Genomic DNA, 20405 nt, shown 5'->3' with positions numbered 1-20405 from the left:
TGTGCATGTACAGCTTTACCACGCCCAGTCTGACGTTTTCATTCAGACAGGAGACACAGGGCTGGAGCACAGCACAATAGATTCCCCTGTACCACCGAGCCCCCACTTGGTGTCAGGGCTTAAACTTGGTCCATGCAGGTAGCAAGATGTGTACTCTACCCTGTGAGCTGTCTCTCCAGCCCCAGGGTAGCATTCTGTCTAAACTCAGTATTTTCGCCTGCCGCCCTGGCTGATATGGGAGCTCTGCCCTGGCAGAATGTTCTAGAGCTGCACCCTCCACTACAGACTGCGAGCTATACTACCCACTTGGAGTTCCCTAGGAACCAGTGAAAAGGAACGAATAAAATGAACTACAGTGACATACTCTACTTCAGTTAATCTAGTATGTCCAAAATAATGTCATTTCAGCATGTGATCAATATGAAATATTTTAGAAGGCTTATTTACAGAGAAAAAGAGAATGAAAGGGAGAGGGTGAGGGAGAGAGAGAGAGAGAGATGCAGAGCAAGGGATCAAACTTAGGACCTCACATTTGCAAGTCCTGAGCTGTACCACTGAGCCACCTCCCAGGGTGTAATATAAAAAAGCACTAAAACGGCTATCTTACTTTCCCCCTGACATAGCAGTCATCTCTGGAATGCAGTGTGCCATCTGCACTTGGGGCAAGTCTTGATTTAGATGATGGGAGCCTCCTGTGGCAGGTGGCTGCAGGCTGGCAGTGGAGCCATGAGTGGGGAGTTCCCTGAGTTTTCAGGACACAGTGAAGGAAAGACAGATCCCCTGGATGCTATGATTAATTACAGTATCTTTTTTATCAGTTTGTTTTATGCTGGGGGGGTGTAACAAAGCTGCGTCCTATCCTCCAAGGTGCTGGGAGCTAAGTGTGGGACTCACACATGCAAGGGATGTGCTCTACTCTGAGCCTGCCCCTGCCCCAGCCTCACCCTCCATGCAAGGGATGTGCTTTACTCTGAGCCTGCCCCTGCCCCAGCCTCACCCTCCATGCAAGGGATGTGCTCTACTCTGAGCCTGCCCCTGCCCCAGCCTCGCTCTCCACGCACATACTCATAATTTTAAAAGAATGTTCTTTTGTGCAATCACAAGACTAAACCAGCAGGTCTAGACAACAGGCAGAGGAGGAGTTGTGGCCAAGGGGAAGCCCGCAGGGTCAGCATGGAGCTAAGACAATCTTTTTCATTTGTTTCCTTTTTCTTTTTTTTTATTGCCACTGGGATTATCACTGGGGGTTAGTGCCAGCAGTACCAACAGCCCCCCCTTTTTTCTACTTTGATAGGATAAAGAGAAGTGAGAGGGAGGGGGCGACAGAGAAGGAGAAGAAGAGAGAGAGACCTGCAGACCTGCTTCACCACTCATGAAGCTTCCCCGATGAGGGGGGGTGTAGCAAGAGCTGTAACCTGGGCCCTTATGCATGGTAACATGTGCACTCAACCAGGAATACCACCACCTGGCCCCCATAGGCCCAATTCCTACCCCCATCTCCTCTCTTTTTGTGCTTTTCCTCCTCCTGCTTTTAATCTTCCGAAAGTCCTATGAGGGTGGCAGGTTCTTTCCCCAGAATCAGAATGCACAGCTGCTCCAAGTTCTTGCACTGACAGTCACCCCCCCCACACACCCACCCCATCCCTGGGAGGGACCAAACGAAATGCTCCATCACTGCGCGAAGGTATGAGCCTGGTGGCCTTGCTACTCACACCTCCCTTCAGCACACAGCTTGTAAGTGTCTTAAACACCTGCCCCCATGTTCCATCATCATGAAGGCCAGAGACAGCTGCCTTCAGGAACATTCTAAAGATACCCATGAAGCCTGGGAGAGCTGGCTGGGCCGAGGTCACCCAGACCTCACACGCAGGCCCCAGTCTCTCCATTCCCCCAGGGGGCCTCCCTCACAGAGGCCTTGTTCTTGCAAAACAAAATGTTTCAATGTCAAGACTGCCTGAAAATGTGAGTGTGCTGTTTTTGTCAACCTGCGGAGAACCTGATGACAAAGCAGTTTTTTTTTTTCTCTCTCTTCCATCTATGCTAATAGGACTGTAGCACAACTCCTCCCTTGGACCCCGACCACCAGGGATTCTCCAAATGGTGGGTGGCTGGTGTCCTGGACTCTGCCAGGTCTGGGTGCAGCCAATAGGAGTCCTGTCCTTCTCACCAAGTGCTCAGGGACACACCAGCCTAAGGACAGAGAGTGGGAACAGGTGTGCAGGGCCTTGGAAATGTGCAGCCTTTCCTGGCGTCCACCCTGGAGGAGTGGGAGACAGAGCTGCCTGAGGGGCCAGCCAGCCTTGGGTTCATCTACTCTGCACCCTCCCCTGGGTAGGAAGGCCTACCAAGATGAGATTTCTTGACAACCAGAGAACCTGGGTTCCAGGGATCTCTAACTGGGGTGGCCATGGAGTCAGAACTATTCATAGCTATCACCCTGCCTCCTGCCTGGCTGGCGGAGTGCTCCTGGCCAGTGGACCCAGACCTTGCTGAAAGCAGTAAGCCCAGAGGCCCAGAGCTACAACCAGGCCCAGTCCACAGGGCTCTCGACATGAGGCAGCCCTGATCCCAGGGAAGGAAGAGCTCACCATGGTGGGTGGGGAGAGCACATTGCAGGGAACTCAGGGAGGCGAGACCCTTTCAAGCACAAGGACCTGAGCTCTCCCAAGCAGCGAATGGCCTTCACAGTCCTCTCACTAAATGACTTCACAGTATGTGTGCGGATCCTCAAAACAGAGTGTGGTGATGGTAGGGGGGGTACGCCAGGAGGAAACAGAAGCCCCGGTGTACAGGTGCACCCTGGAAACTTCAAGAATAGCCTGAACCCGGGGCTCCCACCCAGAACATGACAAAGCAGGACACCTAAGTGAGAACAGCATGACCAAGACCCAAGGACACTATAAGGACTAAGGACATGGAAGGAGGCAAGGTGACCAGGTAAACTGACAGACTTGTTCCTCTACATGCCCACCCAGCACATGCTGCCCAAGAAGTCCTGCCACAGGAGGCCTTTGGGCAAGAGAGCTGGCCCAGCAGTTGCCGTTGGCCCCCAAGGCCGTGATGCCTCCAAGCACAGCAGCCCCCCTTCTCATCAGGAACTTCCCACGTGGACGGTCAGCACGTCCTGAGCCCAGGAAGGCGGTGGGCTGTTTGGAGGATGATTTGGGTCCATTTGGCGACATGTCACACACAGTCCTGCACCCAAAATGCCCCCCGTCCCCCTCTGTCGTCCCCTGCCCCCGCACATTTCCTCACACCCTTGGAACACAAACAAGCACATCCCACCTAGCAGAAGAGAGAAGGCAAAGGGAGAGGAGGAGGGTGAATGAGAAAGAGGAGGGTGAGAGAGAAGGAAGAAGAGGAAGGAGAGGGGGATGGAGGAAGAGGAGAGAGAAGGAGGAGAGAAGAAAAGAAGGTAAAGAAGGAGAACAGTGATGATAGAGGGGTAGGAGAGAAGAGGAGGAAGAGAGGGGGAAGAGGAGGAGAAAAGAAGAGAATGGTGATGAGTGGAGGAAGAGGAGGAAGAGAAGGAGAAGGAGAAGGAGGAGGAGGAGAAGGAGGAGGAGGAGGAGTAAGAGGAAGAGGAGGTGGAGGAGAGCAGCCCGGGCCAAGGCCATCCTTACTTTTCTGGCAGTGGTTGGTGGTCCAGCAGCGGTAGTTGTACTCATTGTTGATGGTGGTCTTCTCACACTGTGGCTTCTCCTCCATGGTCCCCGGGCACAGGTCCCCACATTCCTTGGGGGGCTTGTTGCCCACAATGTAGTTGTTGGACACGGCGTCCAGGATGAGGGACCAGTCGACCGTGGACAGGTAGCAGAGGTCGGCGTTCTTCTCGATGCGGATGGCCCCCCGCGTGATGTTGCGCAGGTTGTACAACCCGATGTCCTTGAGGTTGGTCATCTCAAAGATGACCAGGGCGTAGTTGTAGAAAAGCTTCCAGCCGCGGATGACCGTGAGGTTGGGGAAGAGGTCGCCCAGGCTCTCCAGGCCAGCCACACGGAAGAGCAGCAGGTACTCGGTGATGACCGTGAGCTTGGGGAAGCGGTAGCTGCGGTAGTCCTCGGCCTTGGAGATGAGCAGGATGTGCAGAAAGCCCTCGATCACCGTGCAGTTCTCCAGACGCTTCAGCTGCTGGTAGTCATTGCGGATGTCGATGCCGGGCCCGCAGACTGCAGGGAAGAGACAAGAGGGCGGCAGGGCTGAGTCACGGGGAGCTCACATCCACTGGGTGTCTCTCTCCCATTTTGTTTTCTTGATATTTAGGTCATTCGATAGAACAGAGAGAAATTGAAAGAGGCAAGGGAGAGAAAGAGACACCTGCAGCACTGTGTAGGGCCCTGCTCACGAAGCTTCCTCCCTGCAAGTGAAGGCCAGAGGCTTTGATCATGGGCCCTTGCACACAGTAATGCATGCGCTCAACCAGGTGCACCACTCCCAGTGTTGTCTGTGTCTGTCTGTCTCTCTCTCTCTCTTTTTTAACTTATTTTTATTTTTATTTGCCTCCAGGGTTATTGCTGGGGCTCAGTGCCTGCACTATGAATCCACTGCTCCTGGAGGCCATTTTTTCCTATTTTGTTGCCCTTGCTATTACCCTTGTTGTCGTTATTATTGCTGTTGTCAATGCTGTTGTTGGTATAGGACAGAGAGAAATCGAGAGAGGAAGGGAGATAGAGAGGGGGAGAGAAAGATACCTGCAGACCTGCTTCACCGCTTGTGAAGCGACCACCCCCCCCCCCGTAGGTGGGGAGCCGGGGGCTTGAACCGGGATCTTTACGCCGGTCCTTGTGATTCGCGCCACGTGCACTGAACCTGCTGCACTACCAACCCAACCCCTCCCCCTTTTCTACCAGAGCACTGCTCAGCACTGGCCTATGGTGGTGCTGGGCATTCAACCTGGGACTCGGAGCCACAGGCATGAAAGTCTTTTTGCAGACCCATTATGCTCTGTTCCCAGCCGTCTTTCTCTCTTTTTAAAGATTTATCTTATTCATTCCACGAGATTTTTTAAGATTGATTGATTGATTGATTGATTGATTGACTGAGTTGAGGGAGAAAGCGCACGCTGTGCATCTCTCTGGCACATGTAATGCCGGGAATGGAATTCAGGGCCTCATGCTTCAGGGTCCAGTGCTTTATCCTCTGCACCACCTCCCGGGCTCTTACTGGTTCAAAAATGAAACAAACTGGCTTTAGACAGGAGCTGTGGGCAGACTATCTGGGTGGCTAGAGGCTCAGCTGGGGCAGATGCTATGCGACAGGGAGACAGTGTCCCCATCCTACTCATGTGCAGAACACAGGGAGGGGCACAGGGGTTTAGAACTTGAGGCTGCACAGTCTGGGTAAGCCAGCTGTGGCTCACCCAGTAGACAGTGCACATTACTATGTGCAAGGACCCAGGTTCAAGGCCCCATATCCACCTGCAGGGGGAAAGCTTCTCAAGCAGTGGAGCAGTGCTGTAGGTGCCTCCTCATGTCTCTCACTCTCTAACCAATTAGAAAAAATGACCACCAGGAGCAACGGAATAGTCCAGTCACCAAAGCACTATGATAACCCTAGAGGCAAAGGAAAGACGTAACCTCCAAACTGTCATCTGGGCCCAGTGAGATGCCATGGACCCCTGCATACTCCTCATCCCTCCTGCTGAATCCAGTTCCCAACCCCAGAACACACAGCTCACAGCAGCCAAATGCCCACAGTGCCCTACTCCACCCCCCCTTCCTGTTTCCGGAGAAACAGGACCCAAGGGAGTGCCCCCATCCTCCCACTGCCATCTAGCCCAAGCCAGGTGGCCCTGTCCCCTTCCCAGCACAGCAGGGACGCAGGTAGAAAAGCCACCTTCACGGGATGGTGAGGACGCAAACAGATGGTCACAACTGTAACTTTTTATCTGTTGTCTCAGAGCCTCAAATCTGTGTAATTCCACTGCTTCCAGGCTATTTTCTTCATTTATTTTAGAGAGGAAGATAGAGAGATACCACAGCACCACACCACCATTCACAGAGTTCCCCCCAACCTTTCCCATGTGTTTCCTGTGTAGTGCCAGGACTCGAACTCAAACTTGAACTCAAGAGCCTCACACCTGGTTAGATATATGTTCTACTGAGTGAATTACCTCCTAGTGCAATTGCAACTTTTTTTTTTTTTTTTGCCTCCAGGGTTACTGCTGGGGTTTGGTGCCTACACTACGAAGCCACTGCTCCTGGAGGCCATTTTTTTTCCCTTTTGTTGCCCTGGTTGTTTTATCATTATTGTGGTTATTATTGATGTTGTTATTGGATAGGACAGAGAGACATGGAGAGAGGAAGGGAAGACAGATGGGGGAGAGAAACATAGAACACCACCTGTGAAGCGACTCCCCTGCAGGTGGGGAGCCGGTGGCTTGAACCGGGATCCTTACACTGGTCCCTGTGCTTTGTGCCACATGTGCTTAACCCGCTGTCCGACCCCCAATTGTAACTTTTTTATTAAGATGTTTTATTTAAAAGAAAAAAAAATATGCACAGTCCAGAAGGTGGTGCAGTGGAAAAGTAGTGTACTTTCAAGAACTACTCTCTCAAGCCTCAAGTTCGATTCCCAACACTGTACGTGGCAGAGTGATGCTCTAGAGTTCCCTCTCACTATCTCTCACTGAGTAAATAATTTATTTTTTTAAAAAAACAGTGCTTCCCATTTAAGAGCTAGATAGTAGCAAAAATGAAGGTAAAAATAATAATTTCAACATCCAAAGATTATCACTTTTACCAGCACTTCTACCAATTACCATTTCTCTAAAGATAATTCAAGGTCGAGGAAGTCAGACAGTAACGGTATAATAATGCTTTCAAATACACCTCTTCACTCAATAGGAAGTTTACCAAGTTAAATGTCCTTCTACAGCATCATTTTAAGAAAGAGACGATAAACCTTACATGAATAGGCACCAAGAGCTCTATATCTTTTTTTTTTTTTTAACCCAATCCCCTACTGGTGAGCATTTAGGTTATTTCTAGCTTCTCGCATCATCAACAACACTCCAAAGAACATTCTTGGCAGAATCTCAAGATGATTTTCCAAGGGGGAAAAAAAAATCCCTAGAAGCAGAATTTCTGGGCCAAGGCATTTGTAGATTTGAAAGGCATTGGATGGGATAGACTCCAGGCCAGATGAAGGTTTTACTTTTTAGAATTCTAGATAAATACACACACAGAAAACCTTGGGTTAATATCTAATAAGCCTCAAACAAACCCCCCCACCCCCACTAAAGTTCTGAGTGTTTTGTGTGTGTATGTGTTTTTTTAAGCCAAAGCAGTGCTCAGCTTTGGCCTATGGTGGATGCTGAGAATTGAACCTACAACCTCCTCAGAGCCTCAGGCATGAGTCTATTTGCATAACCATTATGCTATCTCCCCTGCCCAGAGAGTGAGGTTTCCTGATGGATTCCACTCATTAATTTGGGGAAAAAAACCCAACACAGATGTGTTGAAGAAAGACACTAGTGGCAAGACCTGTGACAAGTTACTGTCACAGGAGGTGAGCAGGTCACAAGTTCATTCTAGGACCGAGCAGGACAAAGGATATCCACACAGCCTCCTGCAGAAAGAAGAGCATCTCTGTTCAGCTGCCAAGGGAGGAATCCCAAGTATTTCAGGTTAAGGCATTTTTTCTTATTATCTTTATTTATTATTAGATAGAGACAGCCAGAAATTGAAAGGGTAGGGGAAGATAGACAAAGAGTAAGACACCTGCAGTCCTGCATCACCACTCGTGAAGCTTTCTTTCCCCCTGCAGGTGGGGACCAGGAGCTCAAACCAGGGTCTTTGCACATTGTAACATGTGCACTCAACCAGGTGCGCCACCACTCAGCCCTGAGGGTAAGGCATTTTAAACAGGGTAGAACATTCCAGAGGCTGAAGACAACACAAGGAGTTAAGTTCCAAGGATAGCAAACTTGATGGTCCAAGATGTAGAACAGAACAGAGTTCAAGGTGGTAGAACCCAAGTGACAAGAGGTCATCATGGCATTGGGGGGTTTGAGCACTTCCAGGAAATGGGGCCCCTTATCAACACCCCTAAAGGGATAGGGGGAGGGGAGAGAAGTTCATGTAAGACCCTGTGGAGGATTAAGCCAGTATCCCAGTGTAAGTCAGAGGACGGAGGAAGGCAGGCACCACGGGTGTGGGGGGGGAACCAACAACTGATTCCCCAACAGACAGGGCCAAGCTGGTCTGGGGAAGACAAGAGGTCACCCACTGTGCTGGGTGCTACAAGTGGCATGTGGGTCTTGGGGTGTCTTGTGACAGGGACAGAGACAGGAAAGTCAGCTGGAGGGCAGATGATAGTGGAGTGCTGGAGAGGCACAGTCCACAAACAGGAAGGGAAGGCAGCACCCTCTGTGGTGCTGAGAAATATCATAGTACAAGCCCCCCTGTGTGTAGGGAGTCCTGGCTGTTGCTCTCTGGTGATGAAGAGGAAATTGCAAAACCCACCAAGTCCCCTCTGCAAAGCCATGGTCATCCCAGATTGGGGGTGTACTGGGTGGGCGGGGGGAGGGGGTGCTGCTGAAAAAGCAAACAATCCAAGAAGGAACCAGAGCAAGTAGGTGACTGCCTTGAGCTCCAGGAAAAGCCCTGGGATGTGAAGCCAACCCCTGAAGAGTTAAAGGAAGCTTCTGGAAATGCAAACAGGCAGGAAGCAGGGGGAGGTAGGCGGGAGGCAGGACAGCAGGCCTGGCTTAGGGCCTGGAGGCAAACTGATGGAGGGTCACTACTTCTCACTCTCATTTGCTTCCCCTGTAAGTGAGCTATTAACTCCCTACTCCACAGAAACTTCTGGCATCCAGGCCATTAAGGAGTACCTGGGGGCTGTGTGCTGGCTCACCTGCTTGACTGCACGTGTTACTATGCACCTGGTCCCCATCTGCAGGGGAGAAGTTTCACATGTGGTGAAGCAGAACTGCAGGTATCTCTCTTTCCCTATCCCTCTCAATTTCTCTGTCTTGATTCAATAAGTAAAAAAAAAAAAAAAAAAGTAATAAAATACTAAAGTAATGGTAATAATATTGGGGGTTTGAGTGGTGGCACACCTGACTGAGAACACAATTACCATGTGAGTGGACCTAGGTTCAAGCCCTGGCTCCCCCGGCGGGGGTTGGGGGGGAGGCCACTTCACAAACAGTGAGGTAGGGCTGCAGGTATGTCTCTCTCTCAATTTCACTTTGTTCTAGCAAGTAAAAATAAAATTAAAATAAAGAGGAAAATGGCTACCAGAAGTAGTAGATCAATCATGTAGATTCCAAACTCCAGCAATAACCTTGGTGGCAATAATAAGAAGAATAAGAATACAAAATAAAGAGCTGGAATAATTCAGCCTGTTCGAGCAGCAAATTGCATAACCGAAGCTATACAAAGGTCTCAGGTTCAAGCCCAAGCACCACCATAAGCCAGAGCTGGTTGATTCTCTGGCCCTTACTTTCCCTCCTCCCTCATTAATAATAAGCAAGTCTTTTTTAAAAAGAAACAACAGCGAGGCTGTTCGTTATTCAATTAAAATGTTTTCAAATGTGAATACTTTTTCATTAAAGATGTGGGATAGTCAATATTTTGAGTTAGAAGAGAGATGATGAAGCACAAACAGCAAGCTTTGACTACAAGTCTACAGGACAAATAATGAAGATAAAAATAAATAAATAAATAAATGTCCATGACCCAGATGTCAGCTCTGGTTCTGGTGGCAAAATCCCAAGTGAAAAAACCTCTGGGTTTACATAACCAGCCTAGTTGGTCTCATCAGCTGGCAGCACCACCCTAAGAGTTCTTCATTCCTCTAAAATCAACTCTTGGGAACCTGTCACTGAGCACAACAAAAGCACTCTGCCCCTCCCCTCCCCCATCACTGGGAGTGCCACCAGGATTTCACAGGGGAAAAGAGGACGCACACACACAGTGGGATGCAGCAAGCCCCTCTCCAGCCAGTGATGAATTAAATGACATTAAAAAAAAAAAGTATCTGGGAGTCGGGCGGTAGCGCAGCAGGTTAAGCGCACATGATGCAAAGCGCAAGGACCAGCTCCACAGGTGGTGGGGCAGAGCTGTATCATCTCTCTCCTTCTGTCTCTAAATAGTGAAAAACAAAAAACGAGGTGTCAGGGAGGCTGCCCAGTGGTATGGCCCATGCAGGAGGCCCTGGGTTCATCATCTCGGGTGCATTAACAACATATAGATATAAATGAAACACAAAGCCTGGGAATCAGCATTTTGAAAAGCATGCTGGGGTCGAGGTGTTGATGATCTGCTAGTGTGGACACCACCTCCGAGAACCAATGCCAGCGCCAGTCACCCCCTCACCCATGGGTGCAGTGCAGGCAAAGTTGGGGAGCCAGTATCCCTACTTCTTTCTGAATCAGTCTCACAGGGGCCAGGATGAGAGCTCACCTGCTGGTGAGGGCACCCACTTTGCCAGGGATATGCCCTGGGTTCCAGCTTGGCCCCCCCACTGCCCTGGGGGAAGTGCCATGCTGTGACATCTCTCTCCCTCTATCTCTATGTCCCTGTCTCTCACTATCTGGGGGGAAAAATAAATCAGAATAGGGGGAAGCCCGTACATGAAGAAAATGTAAACAGATTGGATAGATTAACTCGAGTAAAGTTTTTTTTGTTTTCTATTTCGTGTCCATACAGGCAGGGTCCATACAGGCCCCTCCAGATAGTCTGGAGTCTCGGGCACCTCGCTCTCTGGGCATTCTTCACGTTGAGCATGAACACTGAGTCAGGGAGCTAAATCTCGGTCTTTCTGCCCAGCGGTCAGTGTCCAGAAGCCCCTGGGATTAGGGGTAAGCCTGTTATCTGCCAGGATAGCAGTGCCTCCTCCGTGTCCACCCCAGTCTGTGATTTCAACAACCCTTATCATCTTCTGGCCCTTCCAGGTTCCCCACACTTTCTTAAGAGATTATCACTTTTTTTTTCTTTTTTTGGCTGCCAGGGTTATTGATTTGATTGCTGGGGTTCAGTGCCTGCAAGACTCCAAGACTCCATGCAGAAGGACCCAGGGAGGGGGGCACCATGCAAGCAGTGGATGTCTCTTCTTCTCCCCGTCTCTGGCATGCACCCTCCCTGGAAGTGGTAGGACTGTGCAGGAGGGAAGCCCCCTGCCAAGCTCTGGCAGCAAAAGGGAAATGCTGTATTTTGCTGAGGGAGCTTTAGCGGCACTAACTTTAGGACTAGCGGCACTAACTTTAGGACTAACTTTAGCTAGTCCGTAGTGCCTCAAGGAGTCATCATTCCGTACTGTTAGTTAGGACAAGGTTTAGTGCTCCTTCCTCCCGTCCCGCAGCTTCCCTTTATTGGGCCTGCTCCTGTTCATCCTTCAAAACCCAGCTGGGGGGAGTCGGGCTGTAGCGCAGCGGGTTAAGCACAGGTGGCGCAAAGCACAAGGACTGGCATAAGGATCCCGGTTCGAACCCCGGCTCCCCACCTGCAGGGGAGTCGCTTCACAGGTGGTGAAGCAGGTCTGCAGGTGTCTATCTTTCTCTCCTCCTCTCTGTCTTCCCCTCCTCTCTCCATTTCTCTCTGTCCTATCCAACAACGACAACAACAATAATAACTACAACAACAAAACAACAAGGGCAACAAAAGGGAATAAATAAATAAAAGAAATATATAAAAAAAGAACTTTTAAAAACAAAACCCAGCTGGGAAAGGAACTCATAAGGAAGACTTCCAAGAGGATCAACACTTTCTCCCCACACTGGAGGCGGTCTCTACGATCACACCACACTCCTTTCTGTGCACCGGTGTTCCTTAATCTTCACTCCCCAGGAAATTCCCCAGCAGCAACCCCCCCACCCCCCAAAAAAAAACATGTGAAGCAAGGCCAAGCAGAAGGGAAACAGGGTAGATCTGAAAGCTGGTGTGGTGACCCCTGAATCTTTGGCCCTTTCCTGTGTGGCTCAAACTCAGAGCTGCCCCCTACTCCTCCACATTCAAACTACCTGAAGGAAATCAAGAGGGGTGGGGGATAGCTCAGCCGGTAGAGTGCACACTTCACTAAGGGCAAGGACCTGGGTTTGAGTGCCTGGCGCCTGGTGCCAGCCACATGGAAACACCATGCACAGCACGGGGGGATTTGAACTATGGAGTGGCGCTGTGGTACAGCCCCACCCCGTCTCTATCTGATATTAAAAGGAAAATGGTGAGGCATTCAGCCTCAGCAGAAATTCTCTTTCAACGGCGATCATTTGAATGTTAGGAGACCAAGAGGTAGCGGACCTGGGTGAGCACACACATTACAGTGTGTGCAGGAACCCGAGTTCAAACCCCCAGCCCCCACCTGGAGGGTGTGTAATATTCACACATGGTAAATAAAGCACTGCTTCAGGTATCTCTATCTCCCCCTGTCCTCTCAATTTCTCTGTCTCTATACAAAATAAATAAAGAAGTGAGGGGACAAAGACAGAGAGATGCTAGGGACTGCATGATGTGGGTGACTGAGGAAACCGGAATTAAAATCACAGTGATGTGCTCACTCTTCTTTGCTGAGCCCTCCCAGCACCAGCTCTATAACGCAATGAACTCAAGTTAAAGCCCCACTACAGAGAGGTCACCGCAGATACTGGGACTGTAGAATCAGTACTGCGAAGTCACAGAGCCCTTACAGGGCCCCTGATGATGGAAGCGGAAAGGCTGGCCCAACAGGAAGCAGCACTGCAAGCCCCATGTCCCCACCGTGAGGAGCACCTGCCTGGCAGGTGGGTGCAGAATCAAGCTGGGTCTGCCTCCACAGTCGCCCCCCACCCCCCCAGGTCTTCACGACGACAACACAGCCTGCTCTGCCTGTGACTCCTGATTCAAAAACACCCCAGGTTCAGAACTCTCTCCAAGTCTCTCTTTTCTTTTTTTTTAAATTTATTTATTCCCTTTTGTTGCCCTTGTTGTTTTATTGTTGTAATTATTATTGTTGTCATCATTGTTGGATAGGACAGAGAGAAATGGAGAGGAGGGGAAGACAGAGAGGAGGAGAGATAGATAGACACCTGCAGACCTGCTTCACCGCCTGTGAAGCGACTCCCACTACAGGTGGGGAGCTGGGGGCTCGAACAGGGATCCTTACTCAGGTCCTTGCACTTTGTGCCATGTGCGCTTAAGCCCCGCTGTGCTACCGCCCGACTCCCCAAGTCTCTCTTTTCAAAGTCTCTGCCCTTTGAAGGGCCTGCCATCCTTTCTGGTCCTTCCTGGCTCTGACGGCTGACTGTCTGGTTGAAGCAGAGCTTAGGGGGACTGGATTCCCTGGGTTACAGTTGCTCCCAGCCATGCAGCTCAAACCCCAGGGGTCCCATGGGAGACTGCAGACCTCCACTGCCAGCCTCCATGGAGGGAGCCTGGGGATGATGTCTACTCCATGCCCAAACCCCAAAGCTGTCCCTACACACCAGGAGGGAGTGGGGACTATAAGGTGCCACGATATCCTGCTGCAAGGCCACCTGGGAATGAAATGTCCCTCCCATGTGCAGCTTCTTGGCCCAGAACCAGAGCACCCTTCCCAATCGTCCTGGCCTCCCTCCATTTTGTAAGGCTCACTGCGTCACGCCAGCTCTAGTTCACATCCTCATTTGCCCAGGATTCTGTTCAGCCCGATGCTGCCCCAGTTTCCTCAAGTGACCTGTCTGTCCTCTCTCCAGCAGCCAGCACCCATGCGAGCGGACAGCGGACGGACAGTCAGTGCAGGAAGTCCACGCGGCTGTTCCAGCAGCAGACTCATCATGGATGGGGGTGGAGCAGACTCAGCCCTTGAATGGCCCGGCCTGCAGGTCCGTTTGGGGTTATGCCAGAAGTGCAGGGCACCAGATAAGGGCTTAGGGGCCAGGTCACCCTGGGTGCCATCTCTAACCACCTGCTACTGGGCTTGTCATGGGTCATTTCATCACTCTGGGCCCTCAGTTTCCCCTGATAGTAACGTGGGAGTAGGACTAAATCTCTTTATTCTTCTAACAAGTTCTCAGAAGACCTCTATGTGCTGGGTGGTGGCACATCTGGTTGAGTGCACATGTTACCATATGCAAGGACCTAGGTTTAAGTCCCTGGTCCCCAGCTTCACAAGTGGTTAAGTAGTGCTATAGGTGTCTGTCTGTCTCTCTCTCTCTCTCTCTCTCTCTCTCCCTATCTCCCCCCTTCCATTTCAGTTTCTCTCTGTCTCTATCCAGTAAATAAATAAATCAGTTATTTTGTAAAAGGCACCTGCCATGGGGCCAAGGAGTTAGCTCAGCCTAGCAGAGCATCAGCTTACATGCCTGAGGCCCCAGAGACCCCAGGTTCAATTCCAAGTACCACCACATGCCACAGCGGAGCAGCGCTGTGGCCTCTGTCTCCCTACCATGTGCTAATAATGAGCTCTGGATCGGTGAAATAGCTCACCTGGCTAGTGTGCTGCTTTGCCACGAGCAACCCAGGTTCAAGTCCAGCCCTGAAGAGAGCTTCAGAGCTGTGGTCTCCTGCAGTCTCTCTGCCTCTGTCTCTCTGTTTCTATCCAAAGATAAACAAATAAATAAATAAATACGGCAAGCCCTATCCAGATACTAACAAGTCAGCACTCAGAACGAACAAATTTGCTTCTGTCTTCATACCCCCCTTGTTCTCCTGAAAAAATCCTGGGGCTCCCCTGCAGTGACCCCTGACTCAAGTAAGCACCAGGGGCTTTATGCAACTCAAGGCTATCATCAACAACCCAACAAGAGGTGGCTCAGCAGATAGAGTGCATTCTTTATCCGACATAAGAATCTGCGGCCAACCCCTGGCACCACGTAGCAGCACCATGAAACTCTGAGTGAGTGGCCTTGTGTCTCTCTCTTTCTCTCCCTACACATATCCCTCTTTCCCTTCCACTTAGAACAAGGGCCCTTCCTGGCTTGAGCTCCCTCTCCTCCTCCCCACAAAAAATACCAACTAGGGAACTGGGCGGTAACACAGCGGGTTAAGCACACATGGCGCAAAGACCAACATAAGGATCCCAGTTCGAGCCCCCAGCTCCTCACCTGCAGCAGGGTCACCTCACAAGTGGCAAAGCAGGTCTGCAGGTATCTTTCTCTCCTCTCTGTCTTCCCCTCCTCTCTCCATTTCTCTCTGTCCTATCCAACAACAACAGCTATGACAACAATAACGACTACAACAAGCACAACAAGGGCAACAAAATGGGGAAAATGGCCTCCAGGAGGAGTGGATTCCTAGTGCAGGCACCTAGCCTCAACAGTAACCCTGGAGGCAAAAAAAAAAAAAGTACCAACTAAACATCTTGTTCCCCCAAAGTGAAGCCAGTGGTCTAAACCCAAAGCCATCATAAGCCACAATGGCTTGGGTTCCCTGGTGTGGTTTGTTGTTTTGTTTTTTTTTTTTGCTTTGTTCTGTTTTTTGCCACCAAGGTTACTGCTAAGGCTCAGTACCTATGAGATTTCACTGTTCCCAGTGGTCACTTTTTGATAGAGGGTGAGAGCCGAAGATAAGACAGGAGAGGCAGAGAGAGACCTGCAGCACTGCTCCACCGCTCATGAAGCTTCTCCCTGGCAGGCAGCAACCAGGACTTGAACCCGGTTCAAGCAGGTCCTGGTGCATGGTAACATGTGCACCAACACAAGGCATCTGGATGATGTTTTAAATAAGGAAATTGCAGGGATGCTAGGCTATACCTTGCCAAAAGCCACCACCCACCACCACCATCACTACCACTACCAAGGGGACACTTATCAAATTCAGGGATGACAGGTTTCCAGGAGAAACAGCAAAAAACAGTGGCTGACAGAGTGAAGAGGAAAAGGGACAAAAAGAAAAAAAAAAAATCAGCAGATTGCAATTGCGAGAGAGTGAGAGAGGAAATAATGGTATTTGGACACTCGGATGCAGAAAAAAGAAATGCACAAATGTAGGAGGTGTGAAAAGACTTAGAAGATGTAATTGGATATAATTTCTGTATGTGGTGATGGGGTGGTTTGCCTGCCAAGGGAAGAAGAAAAAAGAAAGAGAGGAAGAAAGAAAGGGGAAGAAAACAAAAAGGAAGAATGGAAAGAGGCAGGCAGTCTTACATTGTGCTAAGGCAGACTGAAAGATGTTAAGGGACCCAAGGAAAGGACCTCCCCCCAACTGAGAGTGAGTAGAAGGACAACTCAATGGGGTGAGGGAGAGAGCATAGTGGTTATGCAAACAGACTATAAGCCAGAGCTGAGCAGTTCTCTGGTAAAACAAAAAAGAAAAGGCAACTCAGTGGCAGAAAGAAGCAGGGACTTGAGTGAAATCCTTCTCCTGAGAGAATTAACTGCGGAAACCAGGCAGGGAAGAGGGCTGTTCTGGGTCTAGGTGACCCTGAGAGGAGAGGGGAGAAAAAGATGTCCAAGTAACACAGGACAAAGGGCTTGGGATCTAGACCACATGGGAGGGCAGGTAGAGATAGCTCAGTTGTTAGAGTGCAGGATCTGCAGGGCGTGGGCTCCCAGTTTATTCCCTGCAGTCACAGGTGCTGGAGTGGTGCTCTGGCTTCTCTCTCTCTCTCTCTCTCTCTCAGGAAGATCTCTTATCTAATATTAAACAAATATTTTTTAAAAAGAACACACAGGGTTTAACTGGAGATCAGACTAGGCGGCCTAATGAGGAAAGGCGGGACTCTGGAGACCGCAGGATGAAGAGATCCTGTAAGTCCGGCTTCCCATTTTCCCAGAATGCTAGGGGAACGGCATCTGCTGTGTTTGCATCCCTGTCCCTCAGTGAAGGGGTGAAGGGTGTGACCATGGCTTTGGCTTTGGCTTTGGCAGGGGAGGTGTCTGCTCCCCGTTGCAGACCTCAGATTCTGCTGAGCAGCAGGTCCTGTCCTCACACGTTCACTACCCCGCCCCCGCCCACTTCAGCTGCTTGTTTCTGCTCACAAGGAGCAAAACCTGGGATGAGGAAGAGGTGGGGGGAGATAAAGACGGGAAGCCCAGCATCCTCCAGGTCTACAAGAACTCTTCCTGCATGTGTGATGCTTCCTGGAAGAAGGGTGGTGAAGCTGTCGGCCCTGGATTCCAGGGACTCGGGGACACCTTCACTCAGCTATCAGAGTTCCCCTCCTGCCTCAAGTCAACTCTGAAGCAGATCCAATGTCCTGCAACAAGTCCAATAAAAGGCAGCCCCTGAGACCACAGGAAACAGTGGCCCTATTTATAGTTATGTTTCTTCAATATTTATTTCTTTATTTCCTTTTTTGTTGCCCTTGTTGTTTTTATTGTTGTTGTAGTTATTGTTGTTGATGCTGTCGTTGTTGGATAGGACAGAGAGAAATGGAGAGAGGAGGGGAAGACAGAGAAGGGGAGAGAAAGATAAACACCTGCAGACCTGCTTCACCGCCTGTGAAGCGACTCCCCTACAGGTGGGGAGCCGGGGGCTTGAACCGGGATCCTCACACTGGTCCTTGCACTTTGCACCACCTGCTCTAAAACCGCTGTGCTACCGCCCAACTCCCTATAGCTATGTTTTTTCCCTCCCTTTCTGTTTAATTGATTAGGATAGAGAGACATTGAGAAGGGAGGAGCCGATAAACAGGGAGAGAAAAAGAGAAACACCTGTAGACCTGCTTTGCTGCTGGTGAAGCTTCCCCCCTGCAGGTGGGGAGCAGGGACTCAAACCCAGGGCCTTTGCACATGGCAATATGTGCACTTACCCAAATACACCACGACCTGGCCTTGTATTATTATTATTATTATTATTATCTTTGTTTGATAGAGACAGCCAGAAATGGAGAGGAAGAGAGATATAGAGAAAGAGACAGAGAGACACCTGCAGCCTTGCTTCACAACTTGCGAAACATTCCCCCTGCAGGTGGGGACCAGGGGCTTGAACCTAGTTCTTTGAGCACTGTAATGTGTGTGCTTAACCAGGTGCGCCACCACCCCGGCTCTTGGCTTATTTTTCAATCAGCTTCGTTGATTTATTTTGACCCGAGCACCAATTTGCTCTGGCTACTGGTGACAGCCAGGGATCAAACCCGGGGCCTCTTACACACAAATCCTGTGTTCAGGTACTGCGCTTCTCGCCAGCTCTCCATTTCTTATTTACCTAATTAGTAATCATTCTTTTCTTCTTCTTCATTTTCATGCCAGAGCAGTGCTTATGGTGGCTTATGGTGGTATAGGGATTGAACCTGGGGCCTCAGGGGTTTCAGGCATAGCAATCTGTTGGGCTAGCTCCCCAGCCCCCATCTAACTGTCCATCTTGCTCTAACACCATGCCCTCCCCCGCCCCACCCCCCACCTCCACAGGAGCACAGGCAGAGGAGAGGAGAGGGAAGCCAGCTGCTCCCACTGTGCTTTGCGGCCAGCCATCGTTCCCTGGGAGCACGCGCACTCACATGCTACCTGCACTCACAGCCGCACTGACAGCAAAGCAGACGGTCCCGTGGCTGGATGCAGGCCAGGATCCCTTTCACAGAAAATCCACATTCACAGACAATCCACAAACACACACGTGTCTAACGAGGACCTGGACATGCCATGTCCTCACATGGTGGACGTCTGGGGAGCAGGACGGGAGGAGGGAGCACGGGAAGACAGCAGAGCCAGGGCCTCAGCAGCTCCCGCTGAAGCATTTTCAGCAGGGGCATGTCATCATCAAAATGACAACAACAGGTGCTCACAGCACATGGCTTACTTGGTCCCAACCACACCCAAGAGTCCCCCCAAAACTCTGTGATTCTGTTTTCCAGGGTCATGTCCTCCTGGCCTAGTAAGTGGTGGACACCCAGGTGCACCCCAGAGGTGGCCCCCAGCCTCCTGATCTTAGCTGGGACAATGGACTCTCTACAAGGTGACCATAGCTCCCCGCTGAGCGCCCAGAGTGAAGTCACACCCACCAAGCTCCCCGTGAAGGCGAGGAGGAGTGCAGAGACTCCTACAGACCTGACTGGGCTCCACAGGACCAGAGCTCTCCTCCTGATGAATCCAGCTGACCGTTTGGAATTTGTACAGACTGACCAACTTAAGGCCAAGCCCTGGGTGCCCAGCTTGGGGGGGTAAGCCCTCCTGAGACTGTCTCCCACTGCTCCCTTTTGCAAAAGCTGATCAACCCCACCCTTGAGGGAACAGGAGGCGCTGAGGAGGGAGCAGCCAGTGAGTGTGAAAAACCGCTGCTTCGCAGTGACTGAGATCCAGTGACTTAAAGCCACTATTATCGAGTTGTTTGTTTTTTTTTTTTTTCTGCAGAGGGGTCTTGCTTGGGGATCGCAGGCTACTGCTGCTAGCCCAATGCAACATCTGGGCACAGCAGAGTTACCCACCACCATGCAGAAAGGGGGAGGTAAAGGAGAGGGGTCAGGGGGCCAGGAAGGGAGCCTTTTGAAAGTCCTGGATCACTCGGAAAGCCTCATGGGAGCTGGGTCCTTGCCCCAAAGAGAAGCACACGATGCAAATTCCAAGAGGTCCTCAAGGAGTCTCACCACCACCACTCACCATGGGACTTGTGCCCCACCACTGAGCTGCCTTGCCAGCCCCAGATCAAGTGGTCTCCAGGTTTAAGCGTCTGCCATCTCATTTCAGGGAGCCACACACAGAAAGACCAGATGACCTCGAATGTCCCTCCATGAGCTGCTAGCAGAGGGAGGAATCGAGAGCCCTGGTGTCACCCTGCCAAGCAAAGAAGTTTATGGAAAATATTATACAACACGCCCGTCTAAGGCTGTGGCATCACCCCCATACACAGGAAGGTCCTATGGGAAATAACAGTGCTGGGGTCCACCCAAGCGACAATCCACACCCGTAGTCACTCTGAACTGGGAAGGGGAGGGACCCACCCTCTAATACTCTGCTTTCTGTCCCTGACATGAGAAGCCAGGTTTGGCTCAATGGAGACCACACCTGGTCCCCCAGCAGACTGTCAGCTGCCCAACCCCACCTGCAGGCAGGGGAGAGACCCTGCCCTGAGTTGCAAACCTGCCCCCAAGAGCAGGGCTCATCCAGGACCCCTGTCTCCAAAGCCACTTACATTATTGTCACTTGACAAGGGGCCCAGGGCCACAAGGAGCTCCCAGCTTCCGTCACAGGTCAGCTGGGAAGTCAAGGTCTGAAGGCAGAGGGAGAAAGCCACTTCTCCAGTAGAGAGCAATTTAAGACCTTTATGTCTTCCCCTGAGCTCCACCACTAAATAATGACGACTATGGGTTGCTGCTGCCTCTCAGCCAAGTCCTGGGTAGCGCCACTGCCACCCGGAACCTGGCTGGGGGCTGGCCACCTTCTACCCTGCAAAGACAAAGGCGGCTGGTTCCCTGTCTTCTAGGCAAAAATACAACCTCTTCAGAATTGTGCGGGAGGCCCTTTGTAATCTGGCCGTGCCAACAACTCCAATTTCGGCTGTCACTGTGCTCCTCTAAGATGACAGTGAACCACCAAAACCCTAACACCCATACTTCCCAGTAACTCCTGCCAC

At 50.8% G+C, this 20405-nt stretch overlaps 1 protein-coding gene across 3 annotated transcripts in view; it reads right to left on the bottom strand.

Moving 5' to 3' along the window:
• IGF1R (insulin like growth factor 1 receptor) overlaps window positions 1–20405 on the bottom strand; it is a 289574-nt gene that overhangs the window by 231407 nt on the left and 37762 nt on the right. For all 3 annotated transcript variants that reach the window (XM_007518792.3, XM_060179335.1, XM_060179336.1), the window contains exon 2: window positions 3624–4169. In XM_007518792.3, the coding sequence (XP_007518854.1) occupies window positions 3624–4169 (546 nt within the window). The remainder of the gene's footprint in view (window positions 1–3623; window positions 4170–20405) is intronic.

This window comes from Erinaceus europaeus, chromosome 20 (assembly GCF_950295315.1).
Source record: "Erinaceus europaeus chromosome 20, mEriEur2.1, whole genome shotgun sequence".
Lineage (NCBI taxonomy): Eukaryota > Metazoa > Chordata > Mammalia > Eulipotyphla > Erinaceidae > Erinaceus > Erinaceus europaeus.
Note: the sequence above shows the minus strand (reverse complement) of the source record. Positions and strands in the feature narration are given on the sequence as shown.